This window comes from Acyrthosiphon pisum, chromosome A2 (genome assembly GCF_005508785.2).
Source record: "Acyrthosiphon pisum isolate AL4f chromosome A2, pea_aphid_22Mar2018_4r6ur, whole genome shotgun sequence".
Lineage (NCBI taxonomy): Eukaryota > Metazoa > Arthropoda > Insecta > Hemiptera > Aphididae > Acyrthosiphon > Acyrthosiphon pisum.
This window is the reverse complement of record NC_042495.1, coordinates 107,546,001-107,571,844: the sequence shown is the minus strand read 5'-3', so window position 1 is coordinate 107,571,844 and position 25,844 is coordinate 107,546,001. Positions and strand designations below refer to the sequence as shown.

The following is a 25,844-nucleotide window of genomic DNA, read 5'->3' as shown; positions in this document are numbered from 1 at the left end:
GTCTATGTTGCACGTGGGCCAGAGAGAGAAAACCAATAGTGCGCTGACATCCTCTTAACTCGGAATTATAAATCGTTCAGAATGATTGTACCTCTATTATAATTTATATCATACATTTTAGATTTTGTGGCTTTGTGCATTGGAAATCGTTAATAAAGCGAAGTATATATTTTACGATTATATTTATTTTGGCTATTGCCTATTACTGTCTAGTAAAGCGTGGAAAATGTCGGTTATGTCATGGTATTAAACTATTAACATTAATTGAAGTGCTACAAAATGCGAATTTTGTTCTTGCTTAAAATCATAGAATATAATATCTACCTTCTATTATCGTGGTTCTCAATTGGTGTGTCGCGTATTACCATGATGAATGTCGCCAAAAAATTGTTTGTTATCATATTTTGTATTCAAACTTCAAACTATAAAATATATATAATATATCATGTGAAATTATTATGACATTATGACGTGTTGATAAAAACCACAGATAAGAAAAACAATTTTGTGAAGACAGTCTTAATTTTAATTTATATTTCACAAACAATTTTATAACTGTTATTTTTTCAAAAATCCATTAATTCTCTTAAGTGTGTCACCATTTTAAAAAAAGAGTTTGAGATGAACTGCTTTAAATGAAGAATCATTTATATATAATATGTATTTGGGGGGCAAAAGTGCAAAATGAATGCTCTTAAGTCTAAAGTGTCACATAGTATATAGTTACCTAAGTTGCCTATATATCTATATTATTATGGTTAGGAAATTAAATATGATTTGTTTGGAATGTTTTTTACTGACTTTTTACCTGATTATTTACCAAGAAGTAAGAACTATACACAGATGGGACTTATAAGTTAAAAATTAAAATAACATAATAAAAAGATTCCACTCTTAGAATTAAATTAGTTAATTTTAAACAGCAAACTGTTGCCATAACAACACTATAATATAATGTATGTATTGATATCACTATTTATTATTTTGTTATGGCGTACCTTTACAATTCGATTTTAATTTAGCATTTTTTTTATAATAATATTATAAATAAAAACGATGGAAATCGTAATTCTAAAAAATAGAAATATTATGTCTATATCTGAATCTCTTATGCAAGAGATTGGTTGTTTCGTTAGAGTGAGTGCAGTATCTAATACCTACATAATTTATGTCTGTTATACCTATGTGCGTACTGTTTGTATTTTAATTAATTGATATTATGTTTTTTATAATAACAATTTCACGTAGTATTTGTACTTGGCCAATAACTTCATCCGGACATTACCCGATGAATTATTTACTGGTTGTACACATCTTATGTGGTTAGATTTAAGATGCAACCGAATTCGACGATTACCTGACGGTATTCAGGGTCACAAGAATTTACAGGTATTGCTTCTAGGCAAAAACGATTTAAAGCGATTGCCTTTAACGCTGGGTATGTATAAATAGTTTAAAATATTATTAATATATTTAAATATAGGTACCTATTCTATATTGTTTATATGTATCTACCTGGTATATATAATACCTACCTAGTTACATATAGGTGCAAATAGTGTTTAAGATTTATGAAGCTCTACTATAATAATATTGAATGAGTTAAAAAAACCAGGAAATATTTAGGGGTGGCACTGTGGCAGACCCTAAAGCCCCCTATTTTATATAAATATATAACTATATAGGTAGAGTGCTTATAATATATAAATATTATAAGATATTAAAAGTTATAAGTGGGTGTCGCTCTGTTGTACAGTAGGTTACAAGTGGGTCACTGTAATGGATGGTGTTAAATTAAATTGAATGATATAATATTATCATTGTATACGAAAAACGGTTCTGAGCGGAGATCTGTCAGCCTATATTCTATAGGATATTTTATATTAAATTTTATATTGTTATTATTAATACGGTTGCCACAGTGGCTCAGGAATTATTTTTCATGAGGGGGGGGGGGGCAAAACATAAATCAAGCACATTCATACATTCATGAAAATTAGACCAATTTTGAATACGTAAACGTATAAATGAAGCGTAATTTTCGATTGTATGGGTACCTTTTAATTTTAATGTAGTATGGGGGACAAAGTATATTTTTGTCTCCCCTGGATTATATTTGAGGGGTCAATTTCCCCCTCTGCCCCACTACTCCAACGCCACTGGGTTAAGTTTAAATAACATTAGTTATATACCTATTATTATATATTTATTTGTACCTAATAACATACCTACGACCTACCTACTTAACAAGTTTCAAGTACCCACGAATAATATTTTTAAATTATAACACAAAACTAAAATCGTTCTACTTAATTTAAATATCTTACTTCGTCCAAAATTTAACTACAACTAACTAAAAAAAACTTTGTTTAAATATTGTTTAGATTTTTTAGTTACAGTATGAACTACATAATATGTGGAATCTTGTTTTAAATTCTAAAAGCTATAAAACAGCTATACAAATTGAAGATTCTATAAGTTTTATTCGTTGAATCAAAAAGCTTGTAAATTTAATAGGTACAAGGTTAGGTACACATTGTTTATTGTTACAATATCAGTTTAAAAATACATAACGATGTTTTTTTATAAGCATTTAAAAAACATATTTTAACAACATTTATCAAAATTGATTGTTACATAGAGGTGACCGTTAACGGAAGTTTTACTGTATTATATAAATTAAAATACGATATACCTATACGGCTATACCTAAAGCTATACTAAAATGCGTATATGAAACGTTCTATATTTTACATCATTGATCACTAAATAGTAAATACCATTTTACTCTACATTGAAATCCTTACAAGATAGATTGTAAACTTATTCTAATACATATAGATATATTATTATTAAGTTATATAATTTAAATTATATATTACATATAATTTTATATATTACTTTTTATAGGATCATTACCGAAACTTCGAGAATTACATGTTGCTGGAAATCCACTTGATTGTCTTACTAGAGATATGGTGAAAAAAGGTTCTAAATATTTAATAAGTTTTTTACAAGAAAAATGGAAAAGTGATCAAAATATTATGGAAACGACTCAACTAAATAATGATGAATTAAACGTAGTAAAAAAAATAGAGGACAAAATACTTAAAAAAAACAAAAAAAATAAAAAAAATGTAATTATAAGACTATAAATTACTAAAACTAATAAAATATTTACTTATTGTTCTTTCCTATTATAATATAAATTGTATTATACCTAACTGTTTAGATGGCTACGTCAAAAATGCAGTTGATGGAAAGATATAGTTGGCCAATGATATTTCTTACTAATTGGTAAGTATTTATACTTATTTATCAAATTTTATCACTGTATATAGATTAAAATAATATAATACAGGGATGGCGAACCTATGTAACGCGTGTCACGGACATTATTTCAATGACACGCCAATTTCAAACATAATTCATAATTTTTACTTCACTTTGCAAAAAAATAATTGATAATTTCCTAAGAGCTCCTAAACGATTAGATTAGATTATCAATAAATTCGTTTTTCGCGTTTACGTACGTAGGTACAACAGAACAGTCAACAGATAACAGATAGTTTCGGATGCCTAAAAAAAAAAAAAAAAAAGGTCTGCAAAGTTTCTGACACGCGAGGCAAATAAAATCAAACCAAACATTTTGATTTGACACGCAGTTATCAAAAGGTTCGCCATCCCTGATATAATACAATTATAATCGTATTATGCTGGGTGGTATAGATATGTAAACAGTAGGTACCTAATGTCCTAATGGTTTATGTATCTCTACTGACTACTACTATTTTGTAAAAATTTAAAACATTAAATGGGGATTTAACAATTCTGAAATTAAATATACATATCTTTTAAAGAAAAAAAAAATATTTTTACAATATGTTTATATCAAGAGCCCAATAGGGCGTTGTCCATTACCGCAAAAACGTGCAAAATACGAATGGGACATTACCGCACACATATTTAGTCGTATATTTTTCACAAGGCAAAAAATTGCCTAGGTACATACGGAATTTAGACACTCGGAGAATTGCTTTGAAACTGTTGGACACTTTAGAAATAATATTTCAATGGTACATATAACTAGAAAACTCTTTCGATAGCAGGTATTAGTGCGAGCCATTTGGTTTTACTGTAACCCAATAATTTCTAGTAGGAACTCAATTTCAGCCACCTCGAAAATTTTATTTTTTATTTGCGTTAATTTTTGGTCAACCTTCTGAAAACAGGACATTTTAGTGACGAAGTGACCCGAAGATTCCCCAGGGGACAACATGATAGAGGTACGAAACGGGACCACTATTATATACATCTATACTATATAGATGCTATTTTTAATTGTTTTGATGTGTATAACATACACATTTTTGATTTTACAACCATGTTTTATTATAGAGATAAGTAGTCGAAATAATGATTCGATTTTAAACTTCAATATCTAGTTTGATGGGAAAGTATTATATTTTATAAATTTTTAGCTACAAAATAATTATTCAATTTTAAATTTGATAAATTTTGTCAAAATTTGAACTTCAAATGCTTATAAAAAAAAATTGTGCCTATGGATTTTTAATATTTTTTCAACTGCTATTGTAACAATATATCAGGAGCCTTGCATTAAATTTTCACGCTTTTTTACCCAACAAACAAACATTTTATTGATATTTATAGAAAAAAAACTAAAAAAAATTGAAAACTGAGAATGTCCGTAAACAGCTCAAAAAAAATCAAAATATTTTCAAAATTGTATGGTGTATAAAAAAAGGAATATATTAACATTCAGTGAAAATTTCAAATATTTACAGTCATTCGTTTTTTAATTACAATAAAATAAGGAAATCGTCACATGAGAAATCGAGCGAATATCAAAAGTTGTAAAAATATTAATTTCAAACGCTCATAAAAATTTAATTTGACTTTCTTGTAGACATTTTTTTTTTTGATAAAGGTAGACAAAATTATGAAGAATCTTGTATTACATTTGCAAATCTTAGATTTAAAAAGAAAAATATTTACGAATTCTTAACCCAAAATAATTTGCTAATTTTAGTGATTTTTACATATTTTGTCAATTTTTGAACTTTAAATGCTAATAAAAAAAAACTGTGACTAAGGATTTTTAATATTTTTCAGATATCATTGTAAAATATAGTAGGAGCCTTGTATTAATTTTTCAAGTATTTTTATTCAACAAATAAAGTTTTATTGACATTCATAGAAAAAAAAAACTAATAATATTGGAAACTGAAAATGTCCCTAAATAGTTCAAAACAAATCAAAATATTTTGAAAATTTTATCATATATAGAAAATGGAAATATAAACAACCAGTGAAAATGTCATGTATCTACGGTCATTTGTTTTAAAGTTACACCAAAAACCAAAATCAATTTTCTCAAAAACAGATTTTCTGTAAAAATTTCCGTTTTTCCTTAAGTTTTCTTTTGTTTTTCACGGCGCTTTTGAAAACTATTGGAAATTTAAAATGCACCTCCCGAATGCACCAACTAGATTCACTTTTCCATCAAACAAGATACTGTTGAAGAAAATCGAAGCAGTTATACTGCCCCAAACCGTGATGACAGACACAAAAATAAAAAAATTAAAAAAACACACATCATTGTAAAATCAATAGGTACACTTTCGTTCCACTCAGAATCTAAAATTAAGGAAAACCGGGAATTTTTACGTAATCGATTTGGTTTTTCGGTTTAGGTAACTCTAAAAAAATGACTTTAGATAAATGACATTTCTATACACGATAAAATTTTCAAAATATTTTGATTTGTTTAGAACTGTCTACGGAAATTTATAATTGTCGATTAATACAGCTATATTTATTATATAAAATTATCGTATACGATGATTTAAATCTTCTCTCACTTCGGGCTTCAGCCTACGAGTCCCCCGCACTTATTATTAATTTATTTTTTGGTTAGTTACTATAGTTACTATTATTAAAATATTATATTTACAAATTAATGAATTACCTACTGAAGTACCTAATTATAATTTTATTATGGATTAGGTATAACTAGGTAGAGGTAGGTACTTAGTCAGTATGTATACAACAGTATATTAAAATTACTAATATTAGTATTTAGTGTATTACAATATTATTTATAAATTAAATATTTAATGAATTACTTATCTAAACTTTTGTTATGTATTATACAATTTAGGAGCAGCGATCGTTTAGTTACTGATCGTGATATTAGGATGAAAGAATTAGAGAGACTTTATTTAGAAAAACAGAAAGTAATTTTAGAAAAACAAGAACGAATTTTACAATCTTACAAGTAAGTTTAGTTGTTAAGAATCATATCTGACATTTATTTTCTTTACATTCACATAATGATATACCAGTAAACCAGTTAATACTTGGGGAAAAATGTATGCAGCACGCCTGTATCTGTCATTGTCGGAAATCGGTGGGTGGGTGGTGGGGGGGGGGGCTTGAGATTACTAACCCCCTCCTTTTTTTAGTTTGGTAGGATCGAAGTCCCTCTGCTCACATTGATGTTAATAATGTTAGCCCCCCTGAAATTTTAATAGACCGCCCATGACCTAAGTTAATAATTGAAGAATGTTTATTAGGTAAAAATGTCAACTGCTCTTCCACCAGTGGCGCAAATAGGAAAAATGTTTAGGGAGGGCTCAAGCCCCAACTCATTTTTTTTAAATTATAATTTATAGGTATATACTTTTAAAAATGGTATACTATTATTTTTTGAGGGGGGGCTTAGCTATTCGCGCCACTGCCTTCCACCTCCTCCCTCTTGCACACACTTAACCAAATTTTTGTTAGTGATCATGACAATGTAGACATGCGTCATATGAGGTTACTATAGTCAGACAAGATACATACACTAGTTAATAATATTTAGTAAGTCATCTATGACATAGCCACATCAGGACACGACTGTTATATTTTTATTATTTTGTTTAGGTTATAAATTATAATTTAATATATTTTTAAATGTTTAGAGATGGAGAAACGCTGAAAATATGGAGAGATAAAGCAAAACAATTGCAATATTTTGAAAATTCACACAAATTAAAAAACTGTGAGTACTTACCTACTTTATATAGTCATATAATCTATATTAAATATTTTAATCTAACCTTATAAGTAATAGGTATTATAATGATATATATATATACCCCTATTTTACTGTGTAATATAATAATATAATATAGATCAATAATTATTATGCTATTATCATTAATATTGTTTTTCTAATATCATACATTATTTTTAAATTTAGATCGAGGTCTCGAGGTACCATTTGGAGTAAATAAAGAATTTTCTAAAATTATAACCAGGCAAACGTACAGAAAAGTAATTATTTAGTCAATAAATTAAATGTAGGTACATGTTAAATTGCAGGGATGGATGCTCCCTGAGACACTGGGAAATATTTCCTGGAAATGTCTATTGTATGGAATTTAGGAAAAAAAGCGCTTTAAAAAAAAAACAAAACATTTAATGATTATGTTCTAAATATTCCTATTACATTGTATGACATAGCTACTGGGCACTGGCCACTGGAATCTTTAAAATAATTATAGCATACTTAGCATGTCGCATGGTGATAAAAAGGGTTGTAAATAAATCTAGAAATTGGTTTATTAAATAAACTTTGTAAACTTGTTGAAAATGTATGTTCATTCTTTCCTCAATTTAAAATTCCGTTAAAAATTAATATATTTGTTAGCCATAGACAGTAGGAGGAAAATTGGTCGATATAAATTGATAAGTAGAATTTACTGATATATCACCTTGAATTATAATAGCAGCAATAGTGGCAATAGGTATTGTATCAAATGTTTAAATTTAATTTTAACCATATATTATAATGTAAAAAACAATCATCCTAGGTTAATTTTTACCTAACATTTTCAATCAAAGAAAGTCATTTGTCTTTTATAAATATAGTTTCATCTCTTTTTGAATATTGAACTAATAGTATTTTATTTGTTTGCATTTTAAGTTACAATAAATTATGTTAGTAATGTTGGTTACTGGTTAAGTTATAAAGGTATCAGCAAGATGTATAACAATTAATACCAAGTAATCAATACAATAGACGGATTAGCTTAATTTTCAAAAATTTAGGTTTAAATGGTGCTATGAATAGGTACCTAACCAACTGTATAATTTTAAAATCACAATTATAATTGTTTTTACAATCATGTATTTTATTTATAATGATAAATTTGTTTTTAGGAAAGTATGGAAAATATTAATTATAAGAATGCTGCAAAACGTACAGTAGTTAAACCGTAAGTACTATGTTTATTTTTTTTGTATTTTAACTTAATTTAGAGCTTTGAATACATATTAGCTTGTTATCCACTTGGCCATATTATAAACGTAAAAATGTATTATATTATTATTTATTGTCATAAAAAAAATATTATGGAACTTAAAAATGTATGGTGGATCAGTTATTTAATAATTGTAATTAAATATATTTGATACTTTGATGTTTATTTATTACAACTTTTGAAGGTTCGACTTTGACTTGGAAATGTCAGATATTTACAAAATGCTTATGAGTTTAACATCAAACAATGTAGAAAATACAAACAGTGATAAAAAAAATGATCTAAAAATATCAAATATTGATTGGGAAATTCAAAAGGTTTGGCAATTATACTGTTCTATAATATTATACAGTGTGCAATAAAGGTAACAAAATATTTCAAATACATGATCCTGAATTTTATTGTTATTTTTATCGTATTGAAAACTTTTAAAGTTGTTTTAAAAATAAGTGTAATTTTAAGTCCTTTATGCAGTAAAAAAAGTAAATAAAATTCAGAGTTATCCGGTCATGCGTTTGAAATATTTTGTGTTCCTTTAATCGATAAACACTGTATACTATGTATTTTACGGTTTACATCATTGTAGTCATATTATACTAACTTCTATTGAATATATTTTCTGTTGGCAGTTGCATGATATACAAAAAAGAATTTCACAGTTGAAAATGCGCATGATCTAATAAAAGAAGACCAGAACAATAACTTCAATACCAATTAAAATAAAATACTTTTTTATTTATTTTATTACATTTGCCTTGTACTAGTTATATATTTATAGACTTTTGATTGGATGTAGATATAAATAGATAAAAATGATACGTAACCCCAAACTAGGGAAGTATAAGCTCATAGAGATTGGACATTGGTTATTGCCTTTTAGGTTTATTCACCCTCTATTCAGCGTTTTAATATCACTCCAAGATCACTTGAATAAAATCAATTTACAGCACATACACTCTTTTTTTAAAACAATAATTCGAGCATAAGTTATTTTATTTTATTGTCAAAATGTATTCTTGCTATTCCATCGAAAAGTATACATGTACACTAGACATTTTTATTAATATGTAACTCTTATATTCTATTTAATAGATAAACAACACAATCGTATACATATTGTTGATTATATTACTCTGTTCAGCGAGAGAACATACTGACTCTGTGCATCCCCACTTGACACCAGTTCCACCGTGGTAGACAGGATGTTCTGTGGATGCTGATTTTCGTCAGGCCACTGCGTGTTTTTTTGCTGAACAAAGTGTAGAATATGTGACATTTGTAACATATTATTATTTTTATTTAACAACAATTATCAGTTAAATAAGTAATAAAAATATAAAATGTTATTAACAAATACTTTTGATTTAAATGTTTATTTTTTTCTAGTTTTAAATTAAAATATTTGAAAAATATAATTTTTACCTAACCTTCATAATTTTACTTTTCAATTATTCTTCTGATATAAATTATTTTATAATTGAATAAAAAAATTCAGTGTCAAATATGTAACAGGTTTAACTACAAGTTAATGTAAGATATTCATTATCCCACCCTCATATCAAACGTATATTTTTATATTATTTATCATAAGTACTTTTTATAAAACAAGACATTATGATATCAGATATTATTCTCCATACCTAACTATTAAAATACATATTTGAATAAATATAAATAAATACAAAAAATATCTGTGTGAATGATTTTATTATAATTATTCATATTAATATACTATATAAATATATATAAAAAATATTTTTAATAGAAGACTTGCAAAAAAGTGATTTGTATTATGTACTGGATTTTTGAAATATTAATTGAAATTAAAAATGTATTTATATGGAAATTGGAAAAGCATACGAGAGATCGATTCAGTTTTATTAAATGGTATTTAACTTATAAGTTGTTCCAGTAACTAATCCTGGTAGGTAATAATCCTCTTCATAATTTCAGCTGTTACTATTTTTTATCCAGTCCACAAACTCGTCTAACATAACAGGCCCTATAAATAAAAATATACATTTTAAAATAGTAGAGTAAGCAAATATTACACAATAATAAATATATGTAATTAATAATATAGACAGGGTTTTTTAAATGGTGTAAAATTTATTGAAGACACGAGAAAAAATTATTGAGTCATACTAAATTGTATTTAATATTCAACTGTAGTAACAAACTCATTGAATGTTAAACAATAAAAATATAATTGTATAAAATCTACTATTATCTATTCCGGATAAGAATGTTTAAATTTGCGGATGAATACTGATAACTGAGCCACCGGTAGTTATCTTAGGTGAGGTTAGTAAATAATATACTATAATGAATACTGTCTAGTATTTGTTCGTACTATTTCCAAAGAATAAAGATGTTTGTATTACCAACCAGAAATTTATTTTACATTTTCACAATAAATATTAAATTGGTATACCTAGTTCAAACTAACGGATTTATTAAATGGATTGAATAATATATGTGCAATAAAGATATATCGTAAGCAATTACAAGGCACTGAAATTGAATACATTTGTATAGAACCTAATTATATAAAACTAAATTTTTAAACATTGAATTAGGTACTTAAGTAAAAATATTTTATAAAACTTACATGCTCCGTCTATGTCATAATTTGCCAAATCTGTAGCGATAGATCGTGAAAATTCTAATATATTGCACCATTGGTCTTTATTAATAACTCTATACTTGGATTGATCTATAAATTTAGCAAATAAAGTGTAAAGTTTCCATTGTTTTCCAAGTAATAAATTTAGCATCAATTTTGCAGTTTCTATGTCCATACTTCGTTGATCTTTATCCTTAAAAATAAAAAAAAAAACTTATACTTTAATTTATATTAAAAACAGTACAACTTTATTAGTCTACATAAGTTAAAAATGAGTACATTTATAGGTGACATAAGTGAAAAAAGAAATATTTTAATTTTTTTTTTGTCATCACAATAATCATATAAATTTCACATCTATGAATGATGAAATAATACTATAACAAATATATATATATATATATTATGATACTAAAAGTAAGACTTACTCTTGCAAAATCATATGCATATCTATATATACTTTTGAATGCTAATGGATCATTAAAATACAACCTCAAAGATTCCAATTTACTTTGAAGTTTTTTAACTGAATCACACCTGTGATCAAAATATATCTTATTAAATATTAATTACATAGGTATTATATCAATTTTAAATATATAAATCAAAATATTTACTGTAATTCTGTAAGACCCTTTAACCATTCAGCACTTGAGAAATAGCCCATTGATTTAGCACTCATTTTCCAAGCCAAAACAAGCATAACTAAATCTTCTGGGTCAACCCCAATATCCATACAAAATTTTTCCATGCCTTCGGGCCCTTAAATTAATTTAAGTATATGGATAATATCAAAGTTTCATAAATGCATTGTACTTTTATTTTATAAATACCTAGTTCGCCGACATCGTTTGTATATTTATGATACCATGAAAGACATTTTTTATGATTAAAAACCATCATTTCTTCAAGATGAGTTCTTTGTGCACTGAAAATTAAAACATTTAAATTTTGAAAATATACAATCTAGTAGTTTATGATTATAGGTATCAATTTATTTCAACTAACCTAGTATAACGACGTTTTGGAACCGAAGCATTTTCAGCTGTATTTATTTCTGTTGTACTACGTCGTTTCCTTGCCATCATTTAGATAATTCTTAACTTAATTTTTATGTCTAAAAAAGTAAGGCTTATTGTAAATAAAATATAATAAATCTTATGAAAATGTAGGAGATTGGGATCGTAGACAAATTATTATCATGTTGACAGGAACATTTTTATACAATTTTGATGGAGCAATTTATAAATAAGGCATAAATTATCAATACTTGCCATGATTTGCAAGGGAATCATTTCAAATTTTCACATTACATTATTGTTGCCTACCATTTCAAATATTTTAATTACGCGTTATTTCCGCGTCGATCAGTTTCCATACGATTGTTTTGTCAATATTATAAATAACTACCTAGTTAACTAATGTAACACTGTATAAAAATGTTCACTAATACTTACGATACAAATTTACTAGCTGTTATCTAATATAAGTTGCCGTAGCGTATTAAAGTAGGATTACGCTGTTATTATTGTAGGTACGACGATCAGGAACTCGGGATTTGTTGTTTTATTTCGGAAACGATCGGCAATATTCTCGGTTATCATCAAAAAAGTTACAGATTGGATTTGACTAGTTTTATGTTGTATATTATTAATTATTGTTTATTATTATATGTTAAGATAAATGTTTTTAGATATTAATATACATTTATCTGATTAATTAATTTTTTTATTTATAATTTAAAAAGATATCTATTACTGAATAGGTAGTCTGGTGTAACGTAAATGTAATGTGAAACGTAAAAATCTAGGTAGTAGCACAGAATAGTCTGAATAGATTAAATGTAGGTAGTAGGATTTTTTACTTTTATACGCTGTAATGCTGTATGTCGAAATTCAATACATTTTAGAAAAAGGGTACGATAAACTTTGCGACGATTCTTGACCAACAATATACCACATACCAAGACCAAACATATGATATGATTATGATACGTACCAAAGTGTACGTACCAAGGTGGATTGATCAGTCACATATTATTACGACTATACCGTGGTATAATAAAGGTATTGTTTTTGACCGACTATTTACCTTGTAATTTGACATTTGTATTACATTTTCAAACTTTTTGACCGATCATAAATATCATAAATAAACAATAACCATATCATTAATTGATTTTACAATAACGAATGTTTCTTTGGGTGTGTGCACAATATAAAAGTAAAAAAAATGCTTTGATGCCCATAGTTTGATTTTAATATAAAAAATATCTATTCTGGTAGGAAGCAGATTTTTGTTTTTACAATGCTACTTTAGGCCATTAGAGGTCAAAATCAAATATGACCAGTACTTTTCAAAATAATTATGAAAAACGAAAATAAATCTGTTTGAAACGGGAATTATAAATTTTACGCAAAACGAGTTTTTGATAAGATTTTCTTATTTTGTTGAAATTAAGAACGAATTACAGTAGAATGTAGATACTTGGCATTTTCATCATATTATGTTTATATTAGCATTTTCTATGCATACTACAATGTATTGGTTTAATGTACGAGTCATGATAGTTCAATGATAGTTCTCAAATTATTTTAACTCGTTTTCAAACACTTATTTATAGACGTCATATTTGTGAATTTGTGATTGTTACTTCAAATGAAACATATTTATAACACTTTTTAATGAAGCCACGAAGAACAAAAAAAAAAAACATTTTTACGCAAAAGTTTTTGACTTAATCGATTTTGTTTTTTTTTAACAGTAAAACATAAAAATGAATAGTGAATAACATAATTTATTATGTCTTATGTGACACATAAATTGACAGGTATAAATGGGCATACAGGACGTAACAGGTAGGTACTTGATATTTTCACCGAATATTATTCATATTAGTATTTTATTATTTTATAGACATGAAAAACTTAAAAATATTTTAATTATACAGCTATTTACCTAAGTTTTTTCAATTTATTTAGGAATATGTATATTATTGTTTGTGTATAAAAATATAAGAATCCTCGTTATTCGTCTTACCATAGCCATTAATAAAATAATTATCAAAAATACATAGGCACAATGACTCTTTTATAAGCTTTGGAATTTCAAATTTTGTTAAAATCACAAAAATTTGTAAATTATTTAAAATTTGTAAAAATTTTGATCAAAAAAATAACGATTTTTGGACTACCTATTACATACTTATTTTGCTGTAATTCAAAATACTTGAAACCACGACGTATATAATTATTTACAATAGACAATTATGTGTCTTACACAGCGTTTTAAATTTTAAAAATTGTCTATTTGTCCTACGATCGTCTGGAATTGATATTGAATATTTGCATTTTGCCACAGACGTTAGACCTATGCATTTTGTGTGTCAATGTTCATGTACATTGCTGATAATAATATACGAATCTTCTATTATCTATAATAGGTAGATAACTTATCTGATATGGTTGTAATTGATAACAATGATAAATGGCGTAATGACGTCATGGACAGTGAAACACTTTTTCCGTGCTACTATCCATTTGTTTGGGATCTAAACTTCGAAGCGCTAGTGTAGACAGTGTAGTCCGAAATCATAATTTCGACTTTCTATATCTCGTATATAATATATGAAATGCGACCTAACGTCTGACTTGCGGTCCATTTCGGCATTTCCCACTTTTCCAGTTACATGCTGTATATAAGTGTATTCAGTGTTGTGTAATTAGGCACGTTTCGTTTGATAAAATTCGGCGACCGAAATGGATTTACGCGGTGTAAAACGATTCTTTTGAACCCACGAATCTGGTTTCCGTTCAATAATTATCATATTATTAATTAAATCGGTATAGATCGTTGTGTACATTTCTTGACATAGAAACAATTAACAAAATTAAATTAAGAGATTTTGAATTTTTTGCCATTCAAAACATGTCTCAAATAAAGGTAAGCTATGATGTTATTCATTATTAATTTTTCGTATACATTAATTTTTTATACCACTCGTTTGGAAAAACTATGTTAATACTGCGATCCTATGATCTACTATGTTTTCATTATGAATACCAAACTCACTTATTCGATGATAATGTTGCGTTACAATTTTATTGTATTTATAATATGATCTAATGACTTACCAATTTAGAATGTGCAAAATATCATTAATACTTTGCATACTGTGCTCCTAAACGAGTCTTGTATAACCTGAATATAATATTAAACTTAAGGAAATTCAATAATTTTCAAATTAAATTACTGATTATTTTAGAGTGATAAGACAATAGTGCGGTTTGAAGAAAAATGGCCAGAAATGAGACCCATTGTAATTCAACTTTTACAACAAGAACCAGTCACTCAAAATGAATGGCAAGATTTATTTTATGCAGTTCACCTTGTATGTCTATGGGATGAACAAGGACCAATAAAAATGAGACAATTCCTAAAAACTGACATCATGGAATTTATAAAAAAAGCTCAACAAGTAAAATGTTTTTAAATTATCTAGGTAGATGTTAAGCCATAACTTGAATTCCTTTTTTTGTTGATTAAAATTATTCAAGTTATTATTTATTTACTTTATTTTGGTAAATGAAAAATAATAGCTCAAGGTAAAAATATTTTAGACAATTGGAACATTTTCACTTTAGCTACCCAGTATTTTTTTTTTTTTATGTACAGTAAAACTTCCGTTAACGGTTACCTCTATAGGACGGTCACCTCTATGTAACAGTCAATTTTTTTGGTCCCGTCGAGTGTATCCTAGTGTTATTCTACATCTGTAGGACGGGCACCTCTAAATAGCAGTCATTATTTACAGTCCCTTAGGTGACCGTTATATGGAAGTTCTACTGTACACATATTTCTACAAGTTAAAAACGATGGCGCAAAAATAAAAATTTTGGAAATCATTATTTTGGAAGTTATAACTTTCCAAAGTTTGCAATTTTACATTTAAATGCTTGCGCACAACACAATACTCTACGGCAGTGGCGTACATTCAAATTTGCTCTGGGGGGAGGGGGGGGGGGGGAGTGGGGTTCAAAAAAAATAACCAACACTAAAACCTTCTCTTTAAAACTAACAATTTTCCTAACAATCAAAGGTTACAAGGGGGTCATTATATAATGGGTTGTATTAGACTTGAATTCAATGATAAAATATCATTGTATAAGAAAAACGATTCTGAGCGAGGACGGTTTGTCACTCTGGATATTTTATATTGTTATTAATTATTTTATCATGTAAGTTGAATTAATATTATAATATTATAATTTTTTATTCGTTTCTACGGTGATAAACAAAGCGTTAGAAATTAAAATCCCATTTTTAGCGTTCTTTCGTAATTTTTTGGTGGATTTTTCCGTGGCATTAAATAACTATTGAGAAAATCAGAAAATAACCTCTCTAAAGTACCATCTTGATCCAATTTGCTAAAAGATAAGGTAGTATATGTTGAAATCAAAGCACTCCTTCTGGAAGAAATTTTGTATACAGGATATAAAAAAAAAAAAATAAACACCATTATAAAAACAATAGCTTCCTCGCTCCGCTCAGAATCTAAAATAGTAGATAAGAAAATCCATTTTATATGACATTGTCGACATGCGCCGACCTAGCACGGCGGCACTCAGCAATGGAGATGTTGGTATTGTTTTAATGTTTTAATGTTTTTCTAACTTTTCATAATAACTTCTATTTTCATGAAATAATTACAATTTAAACATGAATAAATAAATTATTTTAGACTATTTTTTTAATAAATCTTTATTAATCAGAAATCAAAATTAACAGAAAACAACCGAAATTAACCGGTATTTTTCAAAACCGGTATTAACCGGTATTTTTCAAAACCGGTATTAACCGGTTCTAGAACCCTTATATTTTTTTAGAAAACCGAAACAAAATCGGAACCGTTAAACAAATTAATTTAATAATCAGAACCGGAACCGGAACCGAAACACCCAACAGGTTCCAGTCCCTGCCTTTATGTAGAAAAAATTATTTTTGTTAGTTATTTTTAAATATAGTAGTAGGTTACAAATAAATAATGATAATAATTACATATAAGTCTTTATGTTATACTTATAAAGAAATATTAAAAAATATATAAGTTGTATAAAATACTAAAATGTATAAATGAATACGTAATATTTATAAAAATAATTTTTGTTGTCAATAAAATATAGAAAACTATGATAATAATTACAATTCCTGTCATAATTCACTTTTGTTAGCACTGTTTAGGTTAGGTTGCTGGTTCACTACTTTTTAAAGTAGTTATTCGAAATCAACTTAACAAAATCATTGTGTATTATATTAAACTTTTTTTTGGTCGAAAACTGAATCGGCCGAAAAGGAAAGGGTACGTTTTTGGTCGTATTAAGATGTATTAATGTCCGCACGTAACTAACTGACTGTGTACGATCAAATGTCTATTTTGATTGATATACGGCACCCACAATTTCGTTGTGAAATCTTTTTTCGTTATTGGTAAAGTATAGTGTTATACTCAATAGTCAAATTATTATAACGTATGTTTGTGTATACACGGATGATTAATAATAAGAAATTCATCAATAATATCACAATTTTTTTTTTGGTCCTGGGGGTGGATTGATCCCGACCATCCCCCCCCCCCTGTGTGTACGCCACTGCTCTATGGTCTATTTAGGCCTATAATGAATTTTGATTTTTTTTTTTTACGTATTTTAATGGGTTAAGAAGAATGGTGAAATCACAATTTGCACAATCAGCAAGTGTCATGTCCATGTGCATAGTCAGTGTATGTGTGTAAGACATAGTTTAACATCTCTTATATGACACATAAATTGACTATACTAAGGACATTAAAAAAACTTATTTCTACAACACATTAAATTAGGATACCTATTCAAAAAAAAATTTCTGGCATACTCAAAATATTATTTATTAACACATCCGTAATCAGTACTCTCTTGTCTTAACAAACATAGTTAAGCATGTAAATCAATGGTAAAGTTAGAATTTGGCAGTCGGACTTAGTTTTAAAGTAATAGCTGATTTCAATTTATAGTATTTTCATATACGACCGGCAATTAAATCGAAAATATCCCTTGACTTATTATGTAAAATACCTTGGGTTGGTCTCAAATTTAAAATAAAATCTTACAGACTCTATTATACACTCGCTCAATGTACTCACTTGAACGATTAAATTCGAAAACGTCCCTCGGCTTGTTATGTAAAACAACTTTGGGTGGGTCTTGGACTTCAATAACTAAAACTTCAAAACTAGGTTTGACTGCAAAATTCTGACTTTCCCATTGTTTTCAGCATGCTTAACTACATATACTCAGTTCAGATTAAGATTGAACCGGAATTGCGCATGTAGACTGAGCTGCTGAACAGTGCCTCACCCCCCCCCCCCATGCGATGGCTATGCGTTCTGTGATTGGCCGACAGTCGTCGATTGCCGGCGCCTGTGCTGGTCGCTGTACATACGCTCCCGCCAGTGTCCGGAATGCGCAAGAAAAATATGTTTTGGTTGAGCAAGCGGTTCAATCTTAATTTAAACAGAGTATAGGATAAAAAAAAAGTAAGGGGGCAGTAAAGTACAGTGTTGTGCGTGTGCGTATAGACGTAAATTCACAAAATTTGGAACAATGTAACTTCTAAAATAATGATTTCAGGAAATTTTTTTTTTTGCACAATCGTTCTTAACTTGTTGAACACATATCTTTCAAAAAAAAAAAATAAAAAAAAATGCTGGGTAACTAAAGTGAGTTTATGCCAGACATTTTATTACTACCTAATGTAAATGTTGTTGTTTACTGTATTTTGTATTATTTTATTAGAGAGTAATGGCCCATCAAGAAGATCAAGCTCTACTTAAAGCTTATATCACTGAGTGGAGAAAATTTTTTACTCAGTGCAACTATCTTCCTACTCCTTTTAGACAACTGGAAAATTCTCTAACTGGAAAATCATCAATAGGTTCAAAAAAATGCAATTCTGATAAAGATTCTGTTGTCCGAAAGGTAAAGCTGATAATTTTTTTATGTAGTATGTTAAGAATATTGTATTTATAACATATTTATTTCCTGATGTATAAATTGAACGTATTACACAATATTTCTTAGTTAATATAATATGTTATTTAATTGTTTTGAAAATCAGTATTTTAATAATACTAATATTTTATAATATTATAACAATTCATACAATATTTTAGATTCTGAATGTATTGATTATACAATGATGTGTGTTTTTTTTAAATTTTATTTTGTCTGTGTACACAATAATTAGTTGAAATATTTTCAACTTCAGTATCTTGTTTGACGGGAAATTGAATCTAGTTCATTTTAAATCTAAAGATTTGAAAATGTAATACAAGATTCCTCAAAAATTTGTCTATCTTTATCAAAGAAAAAAAAATTCTCAGTACAAACAGAATTGTTTTTCTTATACAATGATATTATAATGATATTATTCAAATTTAACACAGTCCATTACAGTTACTCGCTTGTAACTTACTGTACAGCAGAGCTATACCCACTTGCCCACCTTTTTTTTTACTTAAAAATGATTTTAATTTCATCGTATTTAATATTTTTTTTTATTCAGTTGATGTTGGACAGTTGGAATCAAAGTATTTTTAATGATATAAAACAAAGACTTCAAGATTCAGCTATGAAACTTGTTTACTTAGAGCGTAACGGAGAAGCGTTCGACTCTCAATTAGTTATAGGAGTAAGAGAATCATATGGTGAGTGAGCATACATTTTTGTTATAATTCATCTCCTGTACCACTAATTCTAAATAGCAAAAATTACTGTTTTAGTTAATCTATGCTCAAATTATGAGGATAAACTTCAAATATATAGAGATTATTTTGAACGAGCATATATAGAAACAACAGAAGCATTTTATAAAGCAAAAGCTCCTGAATATTTAGAGCATCATGGTGTTCAAAATTATATGCGATATGCTGATATGAAACTTCGGGAAGAAGAAGTTCGTGCTCAAAAATATTTAGAAACTAATAGTGGCTCTGTCCAAATGGTATTGTATAATTTGGTTTAATTTTAAATTAATACTATGGTTAAATGTTTCAATGTAATATTGATTTTTAGTTGACAGATTGTTGCGTTGTGGTGTTGGTTTCTAATTTCCGCCATACTATTTTAGCTGAATGTACAGATATGATTAAAAGCAACGATACTGAAAGTATATTATAAATAAATAATCAAATTGAGAATTTGCTCTTATTTTATTTTTTATTCCAGAACTAACACTTTTATTTAAACTAATGGACCGAGTACCAGATGGAATCTTAAAAATGTTAAAAGATTTAGAAGATTATATTGTAAGTGCTGGCTTAGCAGACATGATGGCATCAGCAGACATTATAACTCAGGTAAAGTTAATGTTTTTGTTAGTATGAACAATGATTATAACCTCATCAACATTATAGCATATACATTTTAATATATTTATTCACTTAATTATAGGATTCGGAAAAATATGTGGAACAACTTCTTCTATTGTTTCATAAATTTAGTAATTTAGTACGAGAAGCATTTAATGATGACCCAAGGTTCTTAACTGCAAGGGATAAAGCATACAAACAAGTAGTTAATGATACTACTGTGTTTCGATTAGAACTACCTACAAAACAAGTTAGTTATTTAATATTATTTGTTAGTGATTCTCAACCTTGGAAGCTGCAACCTCTTATTGATTTGCCAACACATGATATTGGCTATGAATGCATAAAAGCAAAATAGTTTTACGTGTCGTGAAAAAATTGAAAATCTTTGGGAGCTATCACTTCAAATTATTGATAATCACTTTTATATTATATTCTAATTTAGAAGTAAATTATAGGTATTTTATCTATTTAATTTTTGTTGTAGTAATCCCAGACTGCAATTTTTTGTTTAATAATATTATTATAACATTATAATCACAAATAATATTAGTATAATGTTATTATAATACTATTATAATATTATTGTTACAAAATGCTGTCTGGGAAGTGTACTCGTTATCTAATTTATTTATTTAACTTTTAATTTTTATCTACAATATTTACTTAATTTACATTAAGGGTGTCGGTGTCGGTATTTCCAATTTTCCTCAATTCTATATAAATGCTGTAATAGAATTGGGGAAAATTGGTAATACCGACACCGACGCCCTTAAACTAAATTTTAGTTGCTACTACCTCAATTTATTATAATACTTTTAAACAAATCTACTGCTGTGTACCTATTTAGGGTGGGTTGATACACGGTGTATTAAATCAACAAAAATGACTTCACAGGACAAACTCTCATGCTTCATTGATATGTTGGATCTAGATAAATTTTTTTTATCAGTGAGGAGAATTATTTTCCGTTCGGATTAAACTATTAAAGCCCAAATTTTCATTTTACTTTAAATTGTGCTAAAGGAATAAGTTTGAAAAATAAAAATATTGTCCATTATTCACATGCGTATTTTAGCTTCTATAATTATAATTTTGAAAATCAGGCTCTGATCCGACCTGCAAAATATTCTCTTCTTTAAAATAAAAAATAAACGAAAGCCTACAACGAGATTTCCTGTGAGAAATTTTACTGTACTAAAAACCCACTGGCTCCGAAGCCCTTAAGAAAGAAGACCTTGGCTATTTTCAGTTTTTATCAGGCAATACCTGTTTGTCACTCACATAGTCCTATCTGTACACCTGCCATGTAGTATAGCCACACCCCTTTACACAAGTTGGCCGCTCAGGTTTCATAATGTGAATATAGTATATACTATATTATGTACAATAAGCTAAATTGATATCTTGATACTAAAATTTGACATGATAGGGGCATGGTTTATTATAGTTGTTTTTCATATTTGACATTTGTTTGTGTAACATTGATTAGATGTCTAGGTCATGTACAGTTTAGGTGCTGGCATTGAATGCCCAGTAAAATCTTGGTATGAAGTTGGGTGATGAGTTATCTAATTTCCAAAGTTTAAATTATAACTTAATAATAATAATAGATAATTGTAAAAGTGGTTTTTCATTATTGTTTATCTATTTTTTTAGAATTCTGCAGTTAAGTGTCAGCCTGAATCAAAATGTCCAGAATTATTAGCTAATTATTGTGATATGTTATTAAGAAAAACCCCTTTAAGTAAGAGATTAACTGCTGATGAGATTGAAAGTAAATTGAAAGATGTGGTATGTATGCAATTTACACTACTATTAGTTTAATTTGCTAGTAATATTTTTATTGGTTTTAGCTACTTGTGTTGAAATATGTTCAAAATAAAGATGTTTTTATGAGGTTTCACAAAGCACATTTAACTCGTAGATTAATATTAGACACTTCAGCTGATTCTGAAAAAGAAGAAAACATGGTTGAATGGTACAATTCATTAAATATTACTTTGGAGACTTATAGTTAACACATTAATGTTTTTATAGGCTAAGGGAAGTTGGTATGCCCGCAGATTATGTAAATAAACTAGCTAGAATGTTCCAAGATATAAAAGTTAGTGAAGACTTAAATCAACAGTTTAAAGAAACCTACAGAAATCTTAAAGGAAGCATTGCAGGTAATTAATTTGAACTGGGTAAAAGCTGATATTTTAAGAACACACAAAATTTAGCATACATAGGTATAATGTTCTCATATCTCAAGCTTAAATTACAAAATTATCCAGTTGGATACATAGCATGCAAAAAATGGTTTATGTTCTTATTCATAGATTTGCTCAGATACTATACCCCTACTTACTTCAAATAAGGTCCGTTCCTTGCATTCCAGTATTGTCAACAAACAAGTATGAAAGTGTACAGTGGTGCTAGTATGTCAAACCCTTAACCTCTACCAAGACTGAAAAAAGTCAGATTAAATTTTTTTCCTAAGTTAAAATAAATGTATGTGAATAATTAAGATTTAATATAAATAATTTGAAATTAATAATATTGATAGATAATTTGTTAATATTTATTTCGTTTTCAAATACATTAGGCCAATAGTAATAAAATTTTTTTTTACTGATAATTGAATATAGGTCACTCTAGAGCATAAGTTTTGTAAACATTCACCCGGTGTTGCGAATTTACTTCTTTTTGGTACTAGATTCTCTCCATCTAATTTTTGCAATGCTATATTACATGTAAGGTTTTATAACAAACATCCCGTCTCCGGACAATTTTACCGTTTTAGTAATTTTTTACCTCTACATGGACCCCTGTGTACACCATCAAAAATGTTGCTTATTGTTGTCTTTAAACATCCATAGATATTTAAATATTTAATTCTAAATTTAAAAAATGTAATTCTACAAAAATCATAACTTCCTATAATAGTATAATATGTAAAACGCTGTTTGGTTCTAATGTTGACAGTTTGTTTTAGCGATAAGATTTTTATTTATAAAAGGATAAGACTATACTAGTATTATTTTTAGTTTATTTTTATTTATTTTTAATAAAAGTGTTACAATGTTTTCAATATGTTTTATAACGTTTACTTGTAAAAATGTTATAAAATATATGATTTGTTGGGACAGACTTGAATAATGACTAGAATAAAATTGGTAATTTGTAGATTCTATCAATATTAAAATATTGAATGCTGGAGCTTGGTCACGAGGTAGTGAACGTGTTACAGTGTCATTGCCAATGGAGTTAGAAGACTATATACCAGAAGTAGAAGACTTTTATCGAAAAAAACATAGTGGTCGAAAATTACAGTGGTATCATCACATGTCTAATGGCACAGTAAGTGGATTTTGTTTGCATAAAATATAAAAACATTTAACAATGTACATAATGTCCACTTTCAAATAAAAATAATTTATGCAGATAACATTTTTAAATGAAATTGGCCGGTTTGACATTGATGTTACAACATTCCAAATGGCTGTATTATTTGCGTGGAATCAAAGACCAAAAGATAAAATATCTTATGAAAATCTTAGATTGGCTACAGAGTTGCCTGATCCTGAATTACGACGAACATTATGGGTTAGTATATAAATGCTTAAGTGAAAACTCTTGAACTTGTAAACTAAGTTTAATATAAAACACTTATTTATTTTAAACTAAACCATACTATTAAATAATATATTAATAGGAAAGTCATGGAAGATTTAAAAACAAAAGTTTTTGTCTGTTGTGTGAATGGGTTTTTTAAATTCTCTTCTTGTTTACTAGTTATTTGATTGACTGGATTTTACTAATCTTAGCCATTAGTAGCTTGAATTTTTTACCATTTTTATTCCACAACGGAAGAAATTTAAGTATATGATACATATTAATACCTATATGTTCAAAATCAATCATTAAAACATTGACATGTGTTATATACCAGCAATATGTAGTGCCTCAGAATTTAACCTTGATTTAAGTTGGTATGTATGTTTTACATATTAAGATGTATCAAATTTTTTTTTTAATTTTGGATATTTTGTGGAATAATAATTATATAGCCCGTATTTTATTAATTTCTAAGTATACATTTTTCCTCTTTATAATGTGTGTTCATGCAATTTTTTGAGGCATAAATAAAGGTATATTTTAAGCTTTTTATAGAATAAAGTCCCTTAGTTCCACAGTTGTTATTAATAAATTTAAATAAATCTCTTTTGGAAAATATGCTTATTTTCATCAAGAAATGTAAGCATCAGTGGTGGATTCAGGGGTACAAAAAGTACAAAATTGGCTACAACATTGGTTAAATACAGTCTAAAACAAAGTGTAAATACGGCGATTGGGAGGGCTTAAACTTTCCATACTCCAACAACCAATATGGCTATAAAATACAGATTGAAACCAGTATTATACTTTTAGTTTCGATTATACAAATGTGTGTTTCAAATTTTAGGTTTGGGTTTAGGTATTATGAAAGTTTTTTATAAGATTTAATTTTTGGTTACTATTAATTTGTTAGTGAATGAAAAGAAAATTTATGATTGGTTCCAGTATTAAGTATTGGTATTAATATTATGTAATTTTTGTTGTTTTTAGTCTCTAGTAAATTTCCCAAAATTAAAAAAACAAGTAGTGTTAGTAGTGCCCGAAGTACCATCTCCAAAAGAGTTCAATGAAAACACAATATTTTGGATTAATGAACAGTTCTCTATAGTGTAAGAGTGACTTGAAATACATTATATTTTATTATTTGACTAAATAATACATTTTTGTAATAAAAAAAAATATTTTAGTAAAAATGGTAAACTTCAAAAAAGAGGAAAAATAAATTTAATTGGGAGACTACAACTATCTACTGAACGCAGTAAAGAAGAAGACAATGAATGTATCGTTCAACTACGAATATTAAGAGTCCAAGTGAGTGTTTACTTCCATTTCTGTGACATTGCGCCTTGTATTGAATAAGACTCCATTATATATATATATTTTTTTCTTTAGGAAGCGATTATAAAAATATTAAAAATGCGAAAACAAATATCAAATTGGAATCTCCAGACAGAATTAGTTGATATTTTAAAAAATATGTTTTTACCAAGTAAAAAAATGATCAAAGAACAAGTTGAATGGTTAATTGAACATAAATATATGAAAAGAGATGAAGATGATATTAATTTGTTTGTTTACATTGCATAATTGCCAACCTAATAGTACCACGATATCTGTGATACTACATAAAGCTTTTGTGTAACATTACATACTAGTTAATGTTTGTTTTCATAATTAATTTATTTATTTTCTTTACCAAAGATGTTGGATGTAAATATGTATAATTTTATGTACAAGACGTGTTAGAGTATTACTCTGTGTATTGTAAATACTAAATAATTGATTGTAATAAATTTAAAATTATCAAGTTATTTAATTATTATAATTGATGTTTTCGTTATTTTTTTGCAAAAAGGAAAAAAACCGACCAAGTGCGAGT

General features: G+C 27.5%; 3 protein-coding genes across 7 annotated transcripts; 2 read left to right on the top strand and 1 right to left on the bottom strand.

Moving 5' to 3' along the window:
* The first annotated feature begins 1,005 nt into the window (after positions 1-1,005).
* Positions 1,006-9,451, top strand: LOC100574826 (leucine-rich repeat-containing protein 40-like). Its single transcript, XM_003246343.3, has 10 exons — positions 1,006-1,137; positions 1,249-1,438; positions 2,911-3,137; positions 3,233-3,297; positions 6,185-6,301; positions 6,990-7,069; positions 7,271-7,344; positions 8,233-8,288; positions 8,518-8,650; positions 8,963-9,451. Exons 1-10 carry the CDS (start codon positions 1,057-1,059, stop codon positions 9,011-9,013), a joined length of 1,074 nt encoding a protein of 357 aa, XP_003246391.1. The 5' UTR covers positions 1,006-1,056; the 3' UTR covers positions 9,014-9,451.
* A 572-nt stretch (positions 9,452-10,023) lies between these two features.
* LOC100163728 (DCN1-like protein 4-like) lies at positions 10,024-15,299 on the bottom strand. Of its 5 annotated transcripts, none has more exon segments than NM_001246106.2 (7): positions 10,024-10,335; positions 10,945-11,152; positions 11,388-11,496; positions 11,577-11,721; positions 11,793-11,887; positions 11,968-12,076; positions 15,093-15,299. In NM_001246106.2, coding segments are annotated over 6 exon segments (690 nt in total). In that variant the 5' UTR covers positions 12,048-12,076; positions 15,093-15,299; the 3' UTR covers positions 10,024-10,282.
* LOC100165766 (cullin-5) lies at positions 14,488-25,790 on the top strand. Its single transcript, XM_001950058.5, has 16 exons — positions 14,488-14,901; positions 15,224-15,436; positions 18,789-18,971; positions 19,558-19,699; positions 19,775-19,995; positions 20,067-20,160; positions 20,220-20,350; positions 20,445-20,612; positions 22,022-22,156; positions 22,219-22,343; positions 22,403-22,533; positions 23,535-23,707; positions 23,792-23,953; positions 24,956-25,074; positions 25,153-25,276; positions 25,358-25,790. Exons 1-16 carry the CDS (start codon positions 14,887-14,889, stop codon positions 25,550-25,552), a joined length of 2,331 nt encoding a protein of 776 aa, XP_001950093.1. The 5' UTR covers positions 14,488-14,886; the 3' UTR covers positions 25,553-25,790.
* The last annotated feature ends 54 nt before the right edge of the window (positions 25,791-25,844 follow it).